At 39.1% G+C, this 22,100-nt stretch overlaps 1 protein-coding gene across 1 annotated transcript in view; it reads right to left on the bottom strand.

Moving 5' to 3' along the window:
- DIP2B (disco interacting protein 2 homolog B) overlaps positions 1-22,100 on the bottom strand; it is a 209,823-nt gene that overhangs the window by 11,620 nt on the left and 176,103 nt on the right. Inside the window, 7 exon segments of the mRNA XM_020966118.2 lie at positions 3,394-3,517; positions 6,123-6,300; positions 8,918-8,992; positions 16,820-16,877; positions 19,301-19,362; positions 20,280-20,450; positions 21,376-21,544. Coding sequence (XP_020821777.1) covers positions 3,394-3,517; positions 6,123-6,300; positions 8,918-8,992; positions 16,820-16,877; positions 19,301-19,362; positions 20,280-20,450; positions 21,376-21,544 — 837 coding nt within the window.

Here is a 22,100-nt window from a genome sequence, read left to right as displayed (position 1 = left end):
TTCCTTTTCTCTAAGGCCAAACTCTTCGAAGAAGCCGTTTACACTTGTTGCCTCCATCCCCTCTCCTTCCACTCACTTCTGAACACTCTGCAATCTGGTTTCTGACCAGATCACTCAACTGAAATGGTTTTTCCCAAATTACGAATGATCTTGTCATTCCAAATCTGATGGTCCTTTTTCTCAGTCCTCATTTTAGCATCTGATGCCACTGACCACCTTTTCCTCTGAGACAGTCTCTTTCTTTTGTGTTTTTGTGATATTACCTTCTCCTGGTTCTCCTACCAATTTGAACACTTTCTTCTCAGTCTTGTTTGCTGGATCACATCCATATCACACCCCCTAACTAAGTGTACCCCAAGGCTCTGTTCTGGATCTCCTTTCCAATTTCTCTTCCACACTACTGCAGAAATAATTTTCCTGAGATGTAGAACTGTTCATATCACTTATTCTAGTCAGTGACTCCCCATTGCCTATAGGATAAAACATAATTTCTCTATTTGACTTTTAAAGTCAAACCTTCCCACCCCCAATTAATCTTTCTTGTCTTATCATACATTGTTTCTCTTCCCACATACTAGAGTCCAACTATCTTGATCTTTCCTCTTTCTCACATATATCATCTCCCTCCATCTGGTTATTGCTCATGTCTAGAATAAACTTCCTTCTCATCTCAACCTTACAGAATAATATGTAGCTCGAGTACGTCTACCTGAAGTCCTTCCTGATCCTGTCAACTGTTGGTGCTTTCCCTTTCTCTATCTTTAATCCAAATACCTTGTAATTAGTGGTACGTACACACACGCACACACACACACACACACACACACACACACACACACACACAGAATATAATAATGTCCCCTGTCTTTTTCCTAGCACAGTGGTTGTTGGCTGTCACATAGTAGGTACATAATAAATGCTTTTCTGATTTCCTAAGCTCTATCTATTGATGACTAACATGGAAGTGAATAATATAACCAACAGAAGGATAGACTGTATTTCTAAGAACCACAAAATCCTACACAGGAAAATAAAGGACTTGGGAACACACAGGTAGTGGTTTTATGTTGGTTTTTTCCTAGTTGATTGTTATGACTTTGAAAGAGAAAGGAAAAGGTGAGAAGCGAAAAATTTGCTGGCTGCATAAATGGACCAGAGAAATGGAATTTGGTCTTCTAAACCAGGTTTTACACGACCAAAGTCTCAGTTCCCTGAGAAAGTGTGCAACTTACAAGGGCTGGGGAAAATATAGTTGGCAGAAGACTTAACGATCTGATCACAAGGGCTTGAAAGTAAAATTTAGAGGTTGTGGGGGAGAAAAATGTTCACAAAAAACTATAAACTCACATACTATAGAGAGCAACAGGAATGATATAGAAAAAGCAACAACTGTGGAAGATGTATCCAGTAATTCTTAGGGGAAATAGGGGAAAAGATTGTAACCTCAGAAATCTATATATGAATTCACATACTATGGACAATAAACAGTGACTTTTAAATTTTAACAAAAGAAATAAATATAAACCCATATGTATTGAGACTTATTGAAATGAGACACATAATTTTTTACATTATATAATATTTTACATACAGAATTAAAAGCCCTTTACATACATTCTCATATGATCCTCAAAATAAGACTGTGAAGTATACAATCTATTTTTATCCTGGTTTTACATTTATGGAAATTAAGGCCAAGGTTAAGTAAGTGGGTCAAGGTCACATTGGCAGTCAATGACAGAGGTAAGACTTAACATAGGTCTCCTATTGCTAAGTCCAGAGCTCTATCTACTATAGCACATTGACACATGATTCAAAAATGGAAGTGGGAAGAGGGCCTAACCTAGTTTAAAAGAAAAGATTTAATGGAAAGGGCAGTGGGTAGCATGGTTAGATCAAGAAAGTAAATATTCATTTGAAAAACTATTACAAAAGCATGGATATATGGAAGCCAGAAGTTGGGTGAAGATATAATTAGAGAGAGAACTGATACTGTGGAACTACTTTACAGACTGCCTGGCCTGACAGAAAATGTGGATGATATTTTCTTAATGGAGATCACAAAGGACAGCCACAACCACAATGTTGTATTGTTTTTTCTACAGCTACCTCCTCCATAGCCTTATCAAGCAAGTACCTTGCTGCCTCCATAAGAGAAGAGAGCAAGGGTACTTAAACCTTTTCAAAATGTCTCCCTTGGCATTCTGATGAAGCCTATGGACCCCTTCCTCAGAATAATATTTTTAAATGCATAAAATAAAGATACAAAGGCTTACAAAAGAAACCAATTATATTAAAATAACATCGTCAAAATATATATTTTTTAAAGTTCAAGAATCCCTGATGAAGAACTTCTGCCATAGAGAAACTTCTTTCCTGGACTGCACTCTATGACTGGTGATGACCATTTCTAAATCACTCTCACATTTCATTCCTTCCTTTCCCTGTCTACCACCTTCACAGACTAATCAATTCCCTCCACTTCTAGTTCTAAAACCATGAAAAAAATCAATTTTGCTATTGTTCCTGGATGGAGTGGGTCAATCTGATTCCCTGTGACCACATTCAGAAAAGGAATACCCTTTAAATCAGTTAGTATTGATACTTTGATTATTTTTATTTCTTTAGGAAAAGCTAGCCCTATCAACTAAGATAATCTCTTAAGTCTGGCTTATCTATAGATTTAGTGAATAGACAGACTGATAAGAATTTATTATTTAGTAGCAGATAATTTAAAGTAAAAAAAATATATCTTTGTAGGAATAAAATAATCATAGGATTATAAGACTTTATAAAGGCTAAGTTCCTCTTTTTCCTCCTTGAACTACAGGTTAAGTACAAATTGAGTAGTGTAATCTTCTAAGGTTGGGTTTCCCTTTCTGGCAGCTGGAGGATTCAGGGGAGGGGGATGGTGGTAGATGGAGTGGGAGAGATCTGATGGCTAACTATAAACCACAAGTTCCTCTTTCGCAGTCTTAGCTCAAACTACAGGCCCTCTTAAAGCAAGCTTTTTGGTTGCAAAATGCTACAAGGCAGAGATTCTTAAGGCAATTTTACTTTTGACAGACATGTTGATAGATGAAGGATGAATCTGGGTTAAGAAAGCTCAAGAGGAGAAAAACAGTTGGATGACCTGCCTTGTCCAACTAAACTGAATTTGTAGAGCATACATGTATGCTGTGTTCTTTTTCTAAATTTGAACATTTTCTAAAGATAGGCAGGCATTATGAGTTTATTCTTTCTTCTTGTTACCTGGAGAGTTTTATAAGCAGTGAGTACTTCATTACTGAGTGTTAAGTAACTGGATTAAAATACCTGTTAAACCTAGGATGGAAACATGGTAGCAGTGGGGACTGGGGAGTTCAGAAGAATGATTCTCTTGGGAAAATTTACCATTCAGCAATGCTCCTGTGTGTCCGTGAGACTGAGGTCTCTATATCAGTTGGATGGTAACGCAATCCTCTCAGCTCTAGAGTTTCATCCAGGGCTCCTACTACATATAATGCATCATGACGCTCTAAAAGATGAGAAACAGAACATATGTATTATTAGTTTACCCAAGCTTCTTTAGGACACCTAGATTGAAGGAAAAAGATTACATATAAGATCCTTGCCCACAATGATCCTTAATTCTAGTCCGAACAACACTGCCAAAAAAATACTACACAGAAAAAGCTATGCCAATATACCACCTATGTATAAGATAAGGAAACTATTTTTCCATTAGGTTTCTGAATTTAACACTTGTAAGAGGAGGTTTCTTTGGGGGAAAAAAGACAGCCAGACCCCAAATAAGTAATCAACAGTTCAATGTTGACTTGGAAGTTCTCCAGGAAAGTGTCCTGTGCTTGGCTCTGTGCTATTTAAAAGGAGGCAGCATGGTATGGTAGAAAGAGTACTGATTTTATAGTCAGAGGACTCTCACCTTTGATACTAACTACCAATATGACCTTGGGTAAGTTCACTTTATATCTTTGAGCCTCAGTTTCCACACTGGTAAAATGAAGGACTCTGAGGTCCTGTTCAACTCTAGATCTATTACTCCAACTATGATTTCTACCAAAGATATGGATAAAGGCCTAAATGGTATATCTGTAAGATTTGCATATGACTAAATGCTAGAAGGAATAGCTAACACACAGGATAAAAATCAAGATCCAAAAAAAGATTTTGATAAGCTAGAGCACTGGACTGAATCTAAGCAAAATTCAATAGGAATAAAAGTCTCAAACTCAGATTCAAAAAACAAATTCTGTTCATACAAGGTGAATAAATCGTGACTAGACGAGTTTATCTGAAAAGGATATGAGAATTTTAGTGGACTATATGCTCAGTGAATATACAGTATGATAATGCAACTCAGAAAGCTGAGATCTTAGGTTAACATGAGAAAAAAAATCCAAAAATGATGATGTCCTGTTATACTCTTTTTGGACCAGATTATGTCTGGAGAATTCTGTTCAGTAGTTCTGGGTGCTATATTTCAGGAAGGGCATTGTTAAGATGGACAATGTTTAGTAGTGAATGACAACCAGGATGGAGAAGAGCCTGAAGAACATGCCTTTTGAGGACTGGCTGAAGTAGCAGAGGATTGTCTAGCTTAGAGAAGAGGATACCTGGAAGGAGGGGGTAGGGTGGGGTAGAGGGGCTAAGTCTCAGAAGGGCTAGCAAGTGGGAAGAACGATTAGATTTGTTCTGCTTGGCTCCATATGTTAAACTGGAAGCAGTGGGTGAAAGAAGTAGGTTCTCTCTTATTGGAGCCCTCTAAGCAGAGGCTGAGTTTTTGGAAGTGCTTTAGAGATGATTCTTTTTCAGGTTGGCAACAGAAAAGATGGAAATTTGGACCTGATCTCTGAAATTACGTGGTTTTAGTGAAGTGGGCTGGAAGGAGCCAAAGGAGTCTGCTGGACAGATGGATAGGTGGTTCTAAAAATGAATGCCACAAGCAAGAGACAGGAATAAAAGAAAAACAGGGGAGTTAGTTCAACAGGAATAAGGGGTACAAACAGGACCAGGGCAGATGATTAAAAGAGTCAAGCAGGATGGATCATCCTCAGAAATGCTTCTGAGGCTCACGATCAATTAGAGGCAGCGCCATTTAGCCAAACGAGTGCAGGATTTGCAGTTAGAAGACCTGAGTTCAAATCTGGCCTCTGCTATTTACTACCTGTGGGATCTTAACCTTTTTGGCTATCTATTTAGGTTAAATGATCTCTAAGCTCTCTTCCAGCTCTAAACCTATATCCCATAGCCCTTTCCTGGTGGGCAATGGAGCCACATGAGGGTTTAGGGAATATAAGTAATGTGGTCAACAATGGGGTTCTGAAAGTTGACTTTTTTAATGGCAACCAGAGAGCGGCCAGCATTTAGTCCACAGCAGTCAAAGGGTAAAAGATGACTACAGTGTAACCAAGATAGATGGCAATAAGAGGCCAATATTATGCCACACTGTATAATAAAACTGCCATCTATACTCAGAATTACAGAATTCGAGAGTCAGAAGGTACCTCACTGGCCCTCTAGTCCAACTCATAGTCGGGAAGCAATCACCTCTTAATTGCTAGTGGGTGGGATACTGACAAGATAGAACCTAAGAACAATAGGTTTCTTGTGGGCAGGGACTATAGTCATTGACATTCCACACAGCAGATGCTTAAGTCATCCTTGCGGATTGACTGGCAACACTACAGAAATGAGTTTCAATTGCAAGGGATTTAAATTCTTAGTAACAATTTCAACCTCCTGATGGCCACAGGAACACAGAACATCCCCCAAATCTCAAGGAGCTGGCTTGGAGTTTGGGAATTAACTCTTTTAGGGACTGGGTACCCTTAGCTGTGTCTGGGCCCTGACACAAGTATCCTTGCCCCCCTCCACAAAAATATTACCATTTTCTCATATGGGACCATGACTCAGGCTATGACCTCTTGCTTTCTGGACACTCTCTTAAGGGGTACAATGCTACCTGCAAATGAATATCACTTTATTTACATATTCAACAACCACTGAAAGAAGTCACTAAATTTCCTGAAACAAAACAGCATTCCAGGTGAAGGGGAAGGTAAATTAATTCCACAACTGAAACCTAAGCAAAGAAAAAGAGGAGTTCATCAGAGGCATACCTCCAGTGGCAGCTGTAAGTTCAGTTCGGCGAACAAACCCAAGGTATCCCGTCCTTGCCCAGAGTGTCTGAGCAGCATCCCCAAAACTGAGCCGAGTGTTGAAATGGTCAGCTTGGAGAGTTTCATTATCATAGATAGTGTAGTAGCCACTGGCTGTGTGAGGGCTGTTCACCCAAACCTACAATGCAGAGAGGTACATAAGTCAGTTTCCCACAAAGCATGAACAATCCTGTTAATCAATTAGATGATTCTAAAATCCCCTCATCCCATCAACTGACTGTTTTTTGTGTTTAGAACTTGCAATCAGTGAGCAGCAAAACTAAGACTCAAACTCAAGCCTATCCATGCCCAGCCTGGCATCTTTCCACTAGGCTACATTACTGTGGCTATGCTCCTTTGGAAAAAGAGGAAGTGGGCTTAGATTCTTATAACCTAGCCACTGCTTAGATTCTTATAATCTAGCAAATAAACCAATAGCTTACTAATGTTCAGACTCCTTAAGAGTCTGCCCAATATGATGGGATGTTCTAATAAACCTTGTCTTTGGCTGAAAGAAGGCTTGGGTTGAATTCTTTCGGATAGGACCTGCGTGTTGTGATTTTTGGCTCCCAGTACCCCTAAGCCCCTAAACTGCATCATTTTGGTGGCTCGTACGGGGAAACTGCCTGACCCCAAGTTCTTCTCCAGCCAAGACTGAAATGTACATAACTCTCCCCCTCCTCCCCTCCTTTCTTGCTCTGCAGCTGGGGTCGCTCTCCAAGCACCAAGGCTTGGAGGTGCTTTTCTGGCAGACAGTTACGAGTCTGTCTTGCACTCAGCCTGACGCTCTCAGGCTCTCGGTCCACTGGGTCGGTTCAAGGCCATGGACCAGGGTACACCTTCTGCAGCACAGAAGACAAGGACGGACGCCCTATCTGGAAGTGTATGCTCAATTCTGTTAATTTCCTCAGCGCTAGGGAATTGGGGAAAACTGCAGTTGGTTTTTGGTTCCCTGAGACTTACTCCCTCCCTCTGCACCTCTGAATCCTCCTTCATGGAGGTTACAGGGAAAGTTAGAACAGCTAAAAACATCTTGGCAGATTCTGGAGGTTTTGTGATTGATCATTAAGGAGTTTTGAAACTCCTTACAACCCTGGTCACTCTTTTCTTTCACTTCTTTCCCTTGAGTCAAAAGGGTATCTGTTAACCCCTCTCATAGGAGAAGAGAGTTTCACCCTTTACCCCTCACCTCTGATTAACTGTTAATGATGAGATGTTGATTCTCTGTGTAAAGTAATTTGGAAGTGCATTTAACAAAACTGAAGTAATCTGATTGGTAATGGGTTTTCAAGCAACTTTTCATAATTCGGTTACTGATAAAATAATTTAGCTATTGTTGGTTATTGTTTTAATGTGTAAACAACCCAAAAAGTTTGTTTGGGTTATGTATGGCTTGCTGAGAATTTGCAAGTGTACAGAATTCTCTAATGATTGGCTTTTTACACCAGGACAAATTTAAGTTTGAGATGTAAATCCTGGAAAAGTTCTTCCTAAGCTGTGATTAGTAAAACTTATTGTTTGAGGTAAAAGCTCATAGGATTTTATTTTGAGTTGTCTGATAGGTCATAATTCATCGATAATCAATAATCCCCCATCTGAAAGAAATGCCACAAGCTACTCAAGAGAAGGTGATACTGGTGGGGAGTCAGCATCAGGAAAAGCTGAGAGGACAATTTTAGCCTCAGTCTAAGATGGGATCCTCCTGGCTCAGTTTCCCCATTATGTTCCTTTGAAAGGGAATGTTACCCACCTGGCTATACCTGAGTCTGGCTATGAGGTGGATTTGATAGTGCATGGTTGGAAAACTGAATTATCTGAATCCAAACAGAGCTAAGGATGTTTTATCCTCTCAAAGTTGGGCCCTAAATCTAGTATATCTGGGCCCTGCAGTTTTTTCTGTCAGATTTGTGTCTTCCAGACTATGGGCCATTCACCTACAGTGGTAGCAAACAGCGGATAACAGCCAACGTGCTCCCATCGTTTCCTGGATGCAGCCTGTGCTTGGTTCCAGTCAACCTCCTCTTTGGGACCCCCTCAAGGCAGGGACAGCTCTATGCCCCTTGCCAGCAGAAAGCAGTTTCAGAAGACGAGACCTTCGCCCCTTACACCAAAAGAATTTGGGTCCCATTTGTTTGAGGGGGGAATGATGAGGATGGGATCTAGACCCCAAAAAGGAAAAACCATGGACTTTCCCACATGGCCAAATCTCTGGCATTCTCCTGAGGCTATAATTCCATACCTCCCTATGGCCCCAGGCCACTTCCCACACTAGGCTCCATTCTCCCTTAGCCACCCCTGGAGTTCTATTACCTCATAGACTACTTGGCCACTCCAAGATCCCTCCCATAGTCTTTCTGTATATAAGGTCTAAGATGCTTGGATTCTTATAATCTAGCCACCGCTTAGATTCTTATAATCTAGCCAATAAGCCAATAGCTTATTAATGTTCAGACTCCTTAAGAGTCTGCCCAATATGAGGGATGTTCTAATAAACCTTGTCTTTGGCTGAAAAAAAAAAAGAAAAGAAAAAGAGATAGTGGTAGAAATGCTGTTGTTTTCACCACTGTGCATTATTCACCAACACTCAACACCACAGTGCCCTTAGAATAGTTAGCTACCTGCTCATAGGGAAAGGCCAGGATCTTACTATGAAATGGAGACTAATTCAGACAGTTTCAGTGGAGCCTAAAATATGACTGCAAAAGAATCTGATGTCTTGGCTCTCTTTCCAAATCAAAGAATGAATTTATACATACCTCTCCAAGATGAGAATCTCCAACAGGCCCTTTGGTTTCTGGATTAACAATGACCACTTTGACCCCAGGCAGGATCTAAGAAACAGTGTACAAAGATTGGATTCACTGTCAGGTTACTCAAGGAGCTGAATCAATGAAAGGGCATTCATTCGCTACAGAGGACCCTATGGTGTAGAGGTCACAGCGACAGCTGTGTGTACCCTGTGGTGAAGCATAAACATCCATCAATGAACCAAGCCAAACTGCCTGGTGTGGACCCCTCAACTAGGAGCAACTATGGGAAGCCTTGTGAAAGGGAGAGTTATGCTGTCCTTGGAAAGGGGAAGAAGTGAATGATCCTCTATCAGAGAGGTCTTCAAAAGGGCAGCCAACTGCATGAGGACTCAAGGTTTATTTCCAACATGTCTCCACCTTATCTTGGAAAATGTTTAGAAGGCTAGGAGGAGTAGAAAAGTGTATAGTCATCCAAGACTTGGACTGGAGCAGTGCAAAGTACTTGCTGGGAGAAAAGTATAACAACTTGTGGGAATGGTACCTTCCTAATTGGTATCCCCATAATAAATTCAATCATCCATTTATGAATACTTCCTACACACAAGACATAATACTATGACCCTTTAAGTATAATAGGTAAATAATATGTTAGACCTTGGTAGAACAGATACCATTTAATGAAATTCCAGTATAATAAGCCCATGATAGTCTATTTGTTTCAAGTAACATAAGATGCCACTTAATTCCACTGCAACAATATAAAATAGTGTTTTTAAGTTTACTGTAATAACCTCTACCACTCTCAGGTAGTACTTTATCTAGATGTTTTACTCTGTGGGTGTGTTCATTTTTTATGAAATGACACAGCTGGGTGGTACAGTGGATAGAGTGCTCATCTTCCTGAGTTCAAATCTGGCCTCAGACACTTACTAGCTGTGTGACCCTGGGCAAGTAACTTAACCCTCTTTTTCCTCTGTAAAATGAGCTGATGAAAGAAACAGCAAACCACTCAAGTATTTTTGCCAAGAAAACCCTAAATGGGGTCACTAGGAGTTGGACATGACTGAAAAGACAGCACAACAATAAATTTTCTAGGAAAAGTGCAGTCCATTTCTGTACTTCTACTCACTCACGTAACTGACAAATATCAACCTGCCTGCAGAGATCACTTTCATGTTATTTTTATGGTAGGAAATACTTTATCTTAAGTGATCTAAAGGGTTGGAAGTAGAAAGCCAGTAGTCAATACTACATGCTTCAGAGGCTTATATAATTGAAGGGATCTAGTCCCCCTTGCTTTTTAACTTTTTCTCTATTTAACACATCTATTCTAATTGTCTGGTTACAACATTCAGGATGGATATTTTCTTTGAGGGCTTCCTTTTTCTCCCCAAGATCCAAATCAGGTGGTACCTTTTCCAGGGACTGTTCCCTGGTGAAAAATTATCCTGTCCATCTCAAATTTCTCATAGTACTTTGTTTTTCTTTGCATTTATCTCATATGCTACTGTATCACAGTAGCTTTTATACATCTTTTCCTCCCATTAGGCTATAAATTTCTAGGGAGCAGGGTCTATCTTTTTATCCCCAGTGCCTAGCACAGAGCTTTGTAGAGAGCAGATACTTAATAAATGGTTCTAAGAAAATTTCTGAATTCTAGATGTAATACTCTGTTTTCCCTTCCTTCTGCTACACAATGTACTTGATATAGCCTATTACAAAATCCTATTTCCCTTCTCTTTCTAAATGTCCTCATTTGTGTTAACATTAACACTAATCTTTAATCAATCAGCAAACATTTATTAAAACACCTATTATGTGACAGCTGTGGGCAGCCACGTGATGCCATAGAGCGCCAGGCCTAGAGTCAGGGAGACTAGCTTCCTGAGCTCAAATCTGGCCTCAGACACTAGCTATGGGATCCTGGGCAAGTCACAGTTTACCTCAGTTTCCTCATCTGTAAAATGAGTTGATGAAGAAAAGGGCAAACCACTATCCTTGCCAAGAAAACACCAAATGGGGTCAGGAAGAGTCAGACATGACTGAAATGAATGGACAACAACAATGTACAGGGTGCAGGGGTTCAAGACAATCTGCTCTCAAGGAGTTTACAGTCTATTTGCCCACGTGTGTGTGTGTATGTGTGTGTGTGTGTGTGTGTGTCTATCTGTGTATGTGTAAACTCTGACATTTCATCTGTTTGAAGCATAAATTTGTTTTAGTGTTCTGAGAAGGTGGTTACATCTGGTTCAGTGCCCTGAGTGAGTGGTTGATTCATTTGCACATAAGAGGCCACAAAATACAGGACAAAATTTGCTTCAGAGTTTTGCCCTCCAAAGGTTCATCCACATATGAAAAACTGGAGAATTTGAAGTTAAAAACTTGGGAAATATCCAAATTGCCTAACAGGCCATTGGTGATATGGAACAGAGGCTCAGGCAAGAAATTTGGGTGAGACACATAGATCTGCAAGTGATCTGTATTGATGTGATAAACCCATAGTTGACGAGGTCACCAAGAAAGAGAGAATGTAAGGGAGAAGGGAAGTGGTTTCAGGGAAGAACTTGGGGGTACAGTTAAAGTCAGAAGATGTGACATGGATGACGGCTGAAGAGAAGACTCAGAATGCGTGATTAGAAAGGTAGGAGAACCAGGAAGGAGTAATGCCATAAGAATCCCAGAGAAAAAAGAACAGCTAAGAGGAGACGGTGCTAAACAGTGTGTCAAATACTATAGAGAAATCAAGAAGAATAAAGACTGAAAAAGAGACCATCAGATTTGGCAATGAAAAGATTATTGTTAACTTTGTAGACAGCAGTTTAAATTGAGTGCAGAAGCTAGAACACAAAGGGTTGAAAAATAAGTGAACAAAGTGGAGGTACTGAGAGCAGACAGCTTTTTCTTGGAGCTTAGCTGATAAAGTAAAGCTGATCTAGTATAGTTTTGATTTTTTTTAAAGGATGGAGAAGACCTGGGTATATTCAAAGGCAACAAGAATCAGTACATAGGGAGTGACTGGAAATTACAGAGATGGTGGGGATGACTATGTGGACAATCTCCTGGAGAACACAGGAAAGGATGAAATTGTTGGTACATGAAGAGTGGTTGTCTGTCTCAAGAAAAGTCTTGAGTAGAGGAAAGGAGAATGAGGAGTAACGTCTAGGAGTTCTGAGAGAAAAAAGGTGAGTAGAGGGAATCATGGTGGATCATTAAAGAAAAAAAAGTTTTGGAATAGCCACTATATGGAATTAAGTAGGGAATCATTTAGGTTGGAGCGAATGGACTGCCTTCCTGCAATGACTGCCCAGTTTAATCTGGTTTAGTGACTCCTTTAATTCTGTTCAACAGCACATGAATAATAGCAGATAACTAGAATGGTGGACACAATCTAGTGTTGGAGTTTGGCAAGGGATTCAAGAACAAAGGACAGTGTGGAGGAAAGTGTAGTCAAAGCAGGAATAACAGCCTGAGAAAGCATTGAGGGGTCGAGGGGAATTAGAAGTCACAAAGCAAAGAATTTAAATTTAAATTTAGTAGGAGTCAGACATATGGAGAGATGGAATGATAAAACGTTATTTCAGAAAAAGGAGTGTCACAGTTTCATGATTTTGGAAATGAAAGACTTGTGGATAATGGTGAGATCTAGGGTTACATGGTGGAGGTAGAGTTGAAGTAGTTCATGAGATCTGAGGAAGCAAATTGTTAGAGTGTTTGAAGGAGCATCAATACGAATGCATAGGGGCAGTATAAGGGCAGGCATTGGGGAAGAAGAGGACTAGATAGTGAGCCAGGCACTTAATTCCAGGAGAAAAGAGGGAGAGTGACTGTGGACAGGAGAGGTTCAGTGGACAATAGCTGTTATGGTCTGTACAGGGTGCAAAAAAAGCCTTCACTTTTCATGTTCAGTCACCAAATTACATCTCCCTTATTTTTTCAATATCTTGGTGAGACTCAGAAATATCATTCGATTGTTTTCCTGTCCCTAATTCTCTCCTCTGCCATTCCATCTTGCCTAATGCAGCCACACTAATCTTCCTAACATACCTCTTTCATCATGCCAGTCCTACTCAAAAACTTGGAACTCCTATTGCCTATTGAATCAAGTCCAAACTCCTCAATCTGGCAATCCAAGTCCTCCAGAATCAATCCACTACATTTAAATGCAAGATACAACTTTTTCTCTTCTTAGGCCTGCTGCTTCAGTCAGGTAATTTTTATTGCTCATCATCCAGGTTTTTGTTTATGTTTTCTTTCCTCTTGCTTGGGATGCCCCGGTCCACCTCATACACCTATTTCTTCATTTCCATTATTACTGCTATGTTTTAATTCAGATTAAAAAAATTTTTTTTTAAACTTTAGGCCTTAGTTTCTTAGACAATTTATTTTATACTAAAACATCACTGCCAGATGAATTTGTCAAATTCTCATTGTCTATACAATCAATTAACAATAAGCATTTATTATCAATCAATAAGTTGTATAAAATATGTTCTTTTTCTTCATATTGATCTTTAATCTAGTTTCAAGCTATGTAACCAACCTTATCTTCTCCTCCACACCAGGAATTCTTAACCCAGGGTCCGTAAATTTAAAAAAAAATTTTTATAATAGTATTTCAATATAATTGGTTCCCTTTGTAATCCTATGTAATTTTATTTTAAGCATTTAGAAACACTATTCTGAGGAGTCCATAGGCTTCACCAGACTTACAAAAATGGACCAGGACACAAAAATGATTAAGAACACCTATTCTACATAAACTTACTGATCTAGCAAAAGTGGGTGATTTGTCGTCTTCTGAATATGCCATATGTATTACTGAGTTTCATGACTATGCTTACCTTATTCTTAATCTGATCCTTAGTACTCCTTTCCTTCAAGACCAAACTCTTTTAAGAGGCCTCCCCTGATCTGACTGTTCTAGCCCATAGGCTCACTCTCTCTCTACATTAAATTTACCTAGTGATTACTGTCTTTAATACTAATTTAGCACTTAAGTATATGCTACTTTGGTATATAATTTATCTTTTTATCTTTTCTTACCCAACTTGATTATTATGTTTTTGACAAGAAAAAATTCATGAAACCTATTATTTGATTCCTTTGCTTTTTCAATTTCTCTACATCTTTTTACAACTAGAACTGGATGTAATTATGAATGCAAATTAAAGCAGAGGAATATAGAAGAATCCCCAAATCATGATGGTCATTCCGCTCCACAGCAGTGCTACATTACTGACTTGTATTACATCTGCATCATCTACGAACTCAGGTCTATTTCCTTTGAATAATATCCATGGAGTCAACGTTCATCCTGCTTTCTAACCACTGCTTTGTTGTCTTCAGGTACATCCCTCCATACTTAATTCCTACTGGATTTCATTCTGCTTTGGTAGGACTATTTTCTAGTTGGTTAAAAGTCATTTAAAATTAATTCTTATGTTTCAGAGAAGGAGGCATAGTGGGGTGGCTAAAGAGTAGCTCCCAAAGTCAGGAACACCCAGTGTCAAGTCCTGCATTAATTTTGTTTGTTCAGATTCTTTTTAATTTTGTGTGATTTGAATGATCTATTGTATATTTTGTATATTTGTACATCTTCAATATTTAACCACAGTGGCTACCACAGAGAGAGACCTTAACAATGCTTGTTCACTCGCTTTGACTTTCAGTCACCTCTATGTAAGGTGATTTGGCTAAGAATTTATTCTTCTGCTTCACTCTCTAATCAGTAGCTATCAAAGGTATCTAATCTAGTTCTTTTCTTGAGGACCCCCAGGGAAGGAGAGACTGCTCTTCCCACTTCAGGGCAGCTCTGATTGTTGGGAAATGTTTTCTTGTAGAGAATCAAAATATGTCTTTCTATGTCTTCCACTGAGTGGCCCTAATTCTGCCAAATGGGGCTGAGCAAAACAAGTGAACTTGTCTCTTTATGTGTTAGCCTTTCACTGTGATTTTTTTTTGAAAGACACCAATAAAACCTGAGAGTAAAAAATAAATACCTATTAGCCATATGAAAATTGTGATCATGAACTTGCTAAGAATCCCTATTTCCTTCAGCTAAATTTTGTACGGTATTTATGTTTGCATGGTACTAAATTTGAGGGCCCTTTACAATCTTGGCTTTTGTCTTCTGGAAGACAGTCCAATTTATTAGTTCTTTTTTTTCCTAACACTTGGTATCTAGAGCTAAATATAATATTCTATGTGTGCTCTGAACAGAGCAGAGCACAATGTGATCATCTCCTCCTTGTTGGACATGATCCTTTTATTAAGGCAGCCTAAGATTACAGCTTCTTAGACCACTACATCATCCTCTTGACTTGCTTTGAACTTGAGGTCCTCTTCACACAAACTGTGTTTCTAGCCAGTTTCTTCCTGTCTCTGGTTGTGCATCTGATTTTTAAAAATTTATCTGTGGGGCTTTTCATTTATCCTTATAACATTTCCTCTTATTAAATTTGGCCACCATTCCAGTCTGTTGGGAGGGATAGGTTACTGCTGCTAACAGGTAACATCTGTATGTCCACGAGCAAGCCATTCAACCATTGGGTGCTCTAAGTCACCCTTCAACTATAAAACTGCCAAGAAGGCAATGAACTGCATCGACAGAAAGAGTTTTCTCACTTGAGAGAGTTCCCTGTGTCAGTGAAATCACAGATGCAGTGCTTCTCCCTATCCTATCTTTTAGACCAAAGTTCAGGAAATTTAGTTCATTAGGAAGCCAATCACTCTAAGGAGTCTTCCCGTCAGCCTTCATGTATATTGCTTTCAAAATCACTTTCTAGTAGTCTTTTTAGACAAGTATGCAAAGAGGTTGTGCTTAGGGTCACAAAAGGCCTTCAAGAGGCAGGTTCTTGACTTGGGGTCTAGATTATTAGCAGTCTACCTAATTTGTTACCATCTGCCAATTTAATAATTATGTAATCTTTACTTCTCTGCTTGGATCTTCCATGGATATACTGAACTGAGTGCTTAGCACAGTGTCTGGCACATAGTAGGTACTTAATAAATGTTTATTGACTATTGAATGAACAGAAGAACAACTGAAGACCTGTGCCAAGGCTCAAGTAAGCACTAAATAAATACTTACTAAGTATTACTACTTGACACACAGAGATTAATGCTAACCTACCAATAACTGTATTTTGTGAGAGATTCTTACGTCACTTATTCATTCACCTCACTACTCTTTGAAACTATCAGGAAAATATTTCCAAGTCATATGAAGATCAACTAAAAAGAACTGGGTATGGGTTATCCTGGAGAAGAGAAAACTGAGAATATTATGATAGTTGTTTTTAAGTATTTGAAGGGCTGAAACGCAGAAGATGTGGACTATTCTGCAAATAGGTCATGCTGGCTTGACACAAGGAAGAGTTTCCAAAACTGGAAGAGGGGCCAGTTTGTCTTACACTTGGAGGGTCTTCAAGCTGAAACCTGGTAAACCCTTGCAAGGTATGTGACACTGGGGATTCTTTTCAGATATGGTCTGGATGAGATGGTTGTTGAGGTCCATTCCAAATCTCAAATTCTGTGACTAGGTGATTATGGGAGAAAAAAAATCAAAAGCTCATTTGATTCAAGAGTTCACAGTACATCGTTCTTGTTTATGCAACCATTTTCTGTTCATTAGCTTTTTTACAAGACAGTAGGATAAGGTTAGGGAGAACACAAATCCAAACTGGCTGATACTGCTTCTTGTTTGCAACTCTAGAAAAAAGCTGCTTGTGGAAGACTTTCAAGCTACTGGCAAAGGTAAGCCATGGGGATTAGTTTTTGTACATCAATTAATTATTATCCAGCTGTCATTAGTTCCAGGAAACGAATGGGCTGTATGACCTGAGAATTCTTTAATCCACACCATATTGTTTAGGTAAAAGTAATATAAATAGGTAACTCCCAAACTACCTTTCCAGATTCTGAAAGAAGTAGACTCTGGGGAGCTCCCCGTTCCACAAGACGAACCCTATGAAAAAAAAAACCAACACATTTGTCAGGAAGGGATTTTCTCTCGTTTTCTGTAGACACATACATATATGTGTACATACATATATATTTTATATGTACCTTGAAAAAATAAATTCAAAACATCTTCAGGTTACAAAACTACTAGCTTGTTTCACTTAATCAGTAAGGTACCTGCTGCCACTGAGGGGGCAAGACTAGGCAACGGATAATTCTTCCTATTTATTAATTTTTTTCTTGCTTGATAACTATTTACATTTAATTTGATTAATTTCAATATATCATAACATAAGGTATCATAACACTTGTTTCATTCCTCCTTCTAAATCCCCATCAAGAGTCTCTGACTTTTTCTTTTCATTCACTTTTCCCCATGATTGCAGTTAGCGTAACCTCAAGTCTTCTAGGTTTTTTCCCCCTTAGCTTTGTATCATTTAACAAAATTTTTACTTGCTTATAATGTGATGTCTTTTAAATACTGACATTTATTCTAGGTTCTGATCATGTGGCTTCCTGTAAAATAGCATACATGAAGCAGAAGAAATAAGAGGCTGACCTTCATTATTCAGTAAAGCCTATCAAATGTTAGAGAAATTCTCGTTTTTTAGGAAAGACTCAGATATTGGAGAAAGTCTAGAGTCCTCTGAAATCTACCAGTAGCTAACTAACTATTTTGTAGCAATAAGCTAAAGGGATTTCATCAACACACAGAAAGTTAGTGGTACTTCTGAAAGGGGTCCCAGGGCACTTAAAAAGAAATTACAACTAAATTTTCCTTCAAAACCAAAGGAGAATACCCAATTCCTTAGGCTCAGAACAAATTTCATGTTTCAAAACCCCAATTCTACATCTATGTTTTTTCAACAGTTGGGCAGCCAGGTGGTGCAGTGCATAGGATTCTGGGCGTGGAGTCAGGAAGACCTAAGTTCAAATTTAGCCTCAAATACTTACTAGCTCTGTGACCTGGGACAAGTCACTTAATTGTTGTCTGCTTCAGTTTTCTCATCAATAAAATGGGGATAATAATAGCACCTAACCTCCTAGGGTTGTTGCCTGGCACATAATAGGTGCTATATAAATACTTATTCCCTTCCTCTGCCTTTCCCTTATAAGCTCTCCTTCCCCCCAGGTATTTAGTTAGGTGTCAAGACCTCTCATTTGTACATCTTGCTATCTTCCCTACTGCCAGAGCAGCCACACTGATTCAGGCTCTTATCTCTTCTGGAACCTGCTAATGCGTATCTTGGAGACTTCTAGTCTCCAAGCCATCTTCCAGCTACTGTTGGAGTAAATCTTCCTAATGTAGGGCTAGTTTGTTATCATTCCTCTCCTCAGCAACTTTCAGTAGCTCACTGCCTATTGATCAAGTATCTGCTCCACATCCTGGCTCCAAATTAGCTGAACAACTTTATCTCATACAACACATTCTTCAGCTGATCTGTACTACTCTACATCCTTATCTTCTCCCTCTCTTGTGTCTGTGGCCTGTGTTTATGCTGCCCTTCCTCCTCCTCATCTTTCCCAGAGCACCGAGGACTGACGTCCCTCCTCAGATCATCCCTCAATTTCTCATCACACTTTGCCTGGACCTTTCTTACAGTATTTACTCATTTTCCCTTCTAGTTATCTGTAGATGTGTCCCTCCTCTACCAGTCTCTAAGGAGAGGGTCTGTGTCATCTCCAAGACCAAGCCCAATGCTTTACACGTAGTAAGAACCTAATAAATATGTGATGAAGTCAATTATCTTAGAATCACAGACAAATTTGCACTTTTACAGAATCACAGACTTTGAGAGCAGGAAGAGACCTCAGAGGTCATCAATGCTCCCATTTTTGAGATGAGGAATCCAAGACTCAATGAGGTTCCATGACTTGCCTATCCTATGGCCACACAGCTGTTAAGTGGTAGAGCCAAGACTCCAAACCAGGTCTTTGGACTCCCTAGTCTGGTGCTTCTTCCATTTGTTCATTAGGTCTTCTATATTTCGAATGAAAACTCTCAAACCAAAGGAACCATTTCTTGTTTTAGATTAATTTCTGCTTAGCGCCCAATACAACCTAATGCACAAAGTGGGAACTGATTCCGATGCTGCCATTCGTCACCTGTGGGCTTGGTATTTTACCTCTTGAGGCCTAAGGCTCCTCATGTGTAAAATACAAGGCTTTGACTACATGGCCTTTAATGTCTCTTCCAGCTTTAAATATTGTGACTATTACTCTGATTCAGAAATACAGTTCATCCAACACTGCATAAAAAATTTTCTGTTGCCCTATGTAAATCCATCAGGTGCTAATAAAAATTAAGGTATGCCATCCTTTACTCAGTAGAGTGTAAAGAAAAAGTTGGCTCTGTCACTGTGCATTTAACTGGTACCTGCCAATTCTAAAAGGGGTTTATTTAATATAAATCTGAAACTACTTTACCTGTCATGTCTCAACGATTTCAGATCTACGTACACAGTTGTTGGATCAGGTCCTGATGTTCCCTAAAGAAAAGAAAAAATTCCAATATTATTTATTCAGAAGAAATCATTTTGTGTTTTTTCTATTTTACCATTTTAAAGTAAAAACAATAAAACAGATTCAATCATGCAGATAAAGAACATAAACCTCACTTTGAAAATTATCCATCTTCTTCCTATTTCTCTGCAACTTGGTAAAGACTTATAAACAGAAATGGAAGATCCACAGTTCAATTTAGTGTTCATTATCTCAACGCCATAAAGTTGTATAAACAAGTTGGTCTTATTGCAATAGGGTGAGATCCCTGAATTCTGCCTCCTCTTATTTCTAGGTGCTACAGCAATTTTCAGGGTTTACCAGGAAGTAAGTAAAGCATCTTCCTGCCTTAGGCTCAGAGTTGCTGGGGGCCAGGAGGTATATCAGCCAACATGGTCCCAGAATGATGAAAAAACGAAACCCATGAAGATGTCAGTGGAAATCATACTAAATCACTGGCCATGCTTCAATGTTACAAATCCAAAGAAGATAATCTCACCTTTTGAGGATTCTAGCATAAATGGGTAAGAAGAGCTAGAAAATATCTATAAAACTAATTCAAAGACTAAGTAAACTAGTATCCTCTTTAATTCTCTGGCTCACTCTTTATTCTATCAAACTGTCTGAAAGCAGCCTCAACTCCAGCTATTTCCCTTCTGTCCCAATCCCAGGTTTAGAAGTAAAAGGGCAAAGTTAGTTAGAATACATCTGGTGAAAGGCTGGTACCCTTTTAAAAAAAATCCTCCTGATGGCACAGAGTTGAGGACATAGAAAAAGAGGACTAAAAGGAAGTAAGGCCCAAGAAGTTCCAAAGTATGCTCTTGAACAAGGAAGGAGCACTAACTCCTTTACTGGTTCTAAAACAAAGTAGAACTTTAAGTGAAAAAACTTTCTAAAAGGTCACCTGTAAACAGATTGCCACGTTGACTCTTGATCCAAATGTTGTACTGACGGCCCGTGGAGAGAGGCCAATATCTTTGAAAAGCTTGGAGAAGGAATGCTGGAGGCTGACACGAGGCCGCTCCTCAGCAACAACCACACAGGTCCGGACACAGGACAGATTTATGCCTCTTGCCTGTAAAAATGTTTGATCAATAACACATAGGGACATACAGCAAATGAATAATTAGCTATGCTTTTCTAGCCAGATACAAAACTAAAGGACTCCAATGTCTCACTATAAACATTTAGAGGAAAGGCAAGAGATTTGGGAACAGAAAATACCCAAGTAATACTAGTTAGAGGCACTGCTTCTAGCTGATAAAATGACTGTATATTTTTCTTCATTTTAAGCTTCAAATCTTCAGTTTCTTGGTTTGTTAATTATCTTGTTTTCCCTTTCTATCCCTCTTTCACAAAGAAAAAATGAGTTTCTTTAAAAAAACAAACAAACAGATGTACAACCCTTGAGTACAGTTTTCCAGTCTCCTACTCCTGTTCTTAAAGACAATACTGTCTTGGTGACGAGGAAGAAAATCATGGTAACATAAAAGTTGACATTTCATACTTTCCCCCCCTTTTAAAATGCTTTTCTGATGATTTTTCGTCGCTTCTTGATGATTTTTCCTATCAGACACTCTGAAAACACAAAAACCAATCTACTGAAATAATGAAGGTGTTGTCTTTGCTTCTTGCATCTAAGATCTCAAATCTCATTTGAAGTCATGGTTCTCTTATCTATATAAGGTGTCATTTCTACCCAGCTTTCCACTGATTTTCCCAATGGTCATTACTATTCCTCACAAAGCAGGGAGTTAAGAAATAGCTGCCTCAGGGCTCACTAAGAATCTGTTTAATGGACTTGCCAGAAAAATGGGAACAGACATGCCAGTGCTTTGTGGCCAGCTGATTTTTCAGGGCCATCCATGTAATTAAAATGGGATGAATGACAACCTTTCCCCCCGCCCTTTAAAAATGCAATGTTTCTTCAAATTCTTATAGGACCATCTCCTTAGTCACTTTTTACACCAATTTTAATGTCAGATCACAAAATCACTTACTTTTAAGACTTCCACTTGGTTTCCAAGCCCCTTGGTGCACAGCTCCATTACTGAATAGGAACAGAAAGTGTCCCTTATTTTGTACTGGTTTACAGTAGAAAGCCAAAGGAAAAGGTTGTTTTCTAGCTCCATGGGAGGAATTAAAACAGACTGGTGACCTGAATATACACTGCAGCAGAGAGAGGATTGAGAAGAAATGTCTGAGATTATGGTAGAATCCTAGAAACCATTATGTAAAAGAACTGGGCCCAGAGCTGTAGAACCAATATCCCCAGGAAGTGTGTACCTGCAAGAAGATGGCATTTACCCATAACACAGGCAGCTTTCTGACATGAAAAGGGAGGGTCCTTTTCTGCCACCCACTATCACTTCATCTGACCACGTTCTCGGGTGCCAAGAACATGTTTGGGGGGGCACATTCTGATCTTCTGGTCATGTCCTAATTTATTAGTGTTATCCTCCAACTTGGCACTAATTTTAAGAAGGGAATTATTGGGTAAGAGAGGAAGAGGGTAATAACTAGCCACTTCCCTTTTAACTAGTATGAAAACAATTCAATGGAAAAAGACAGGATAAGACCAAATCAATACCTATGATGCATTTAGCAAATAAATATCAGGAACTTAAAAACATGACTAAAATCACAGTAAATTATTAAGATGCCTAATTAACAGTAGGAAGGCAATAACCCAGTCTACCATTTCACTTCTGACAGTTTCTCAGTT

The sequence above is a fragment of the Phascolarctos cinereus genome, unplaced genomic scaffold, assembly GCF_003287225.1.
Source record: "Phascolarctos cinereus isolate Bilbo 61053 unplaced genomic scaffold, phaCin_HiC Scaffold_1;HRSCAF=81, whole genome shotgun sequence".
Lineage (NCBI taxonomy): Eukaryota > Metazoa > Chordata > Mammalia > Diprotodontia > Phascolarctidae > Phascolarctos > Phascolarctos cinereus.
Note: the sequence above shows the minus strand (reverse complement) of the source record. Positions and strands in the feature narration are given on the sequence as shown.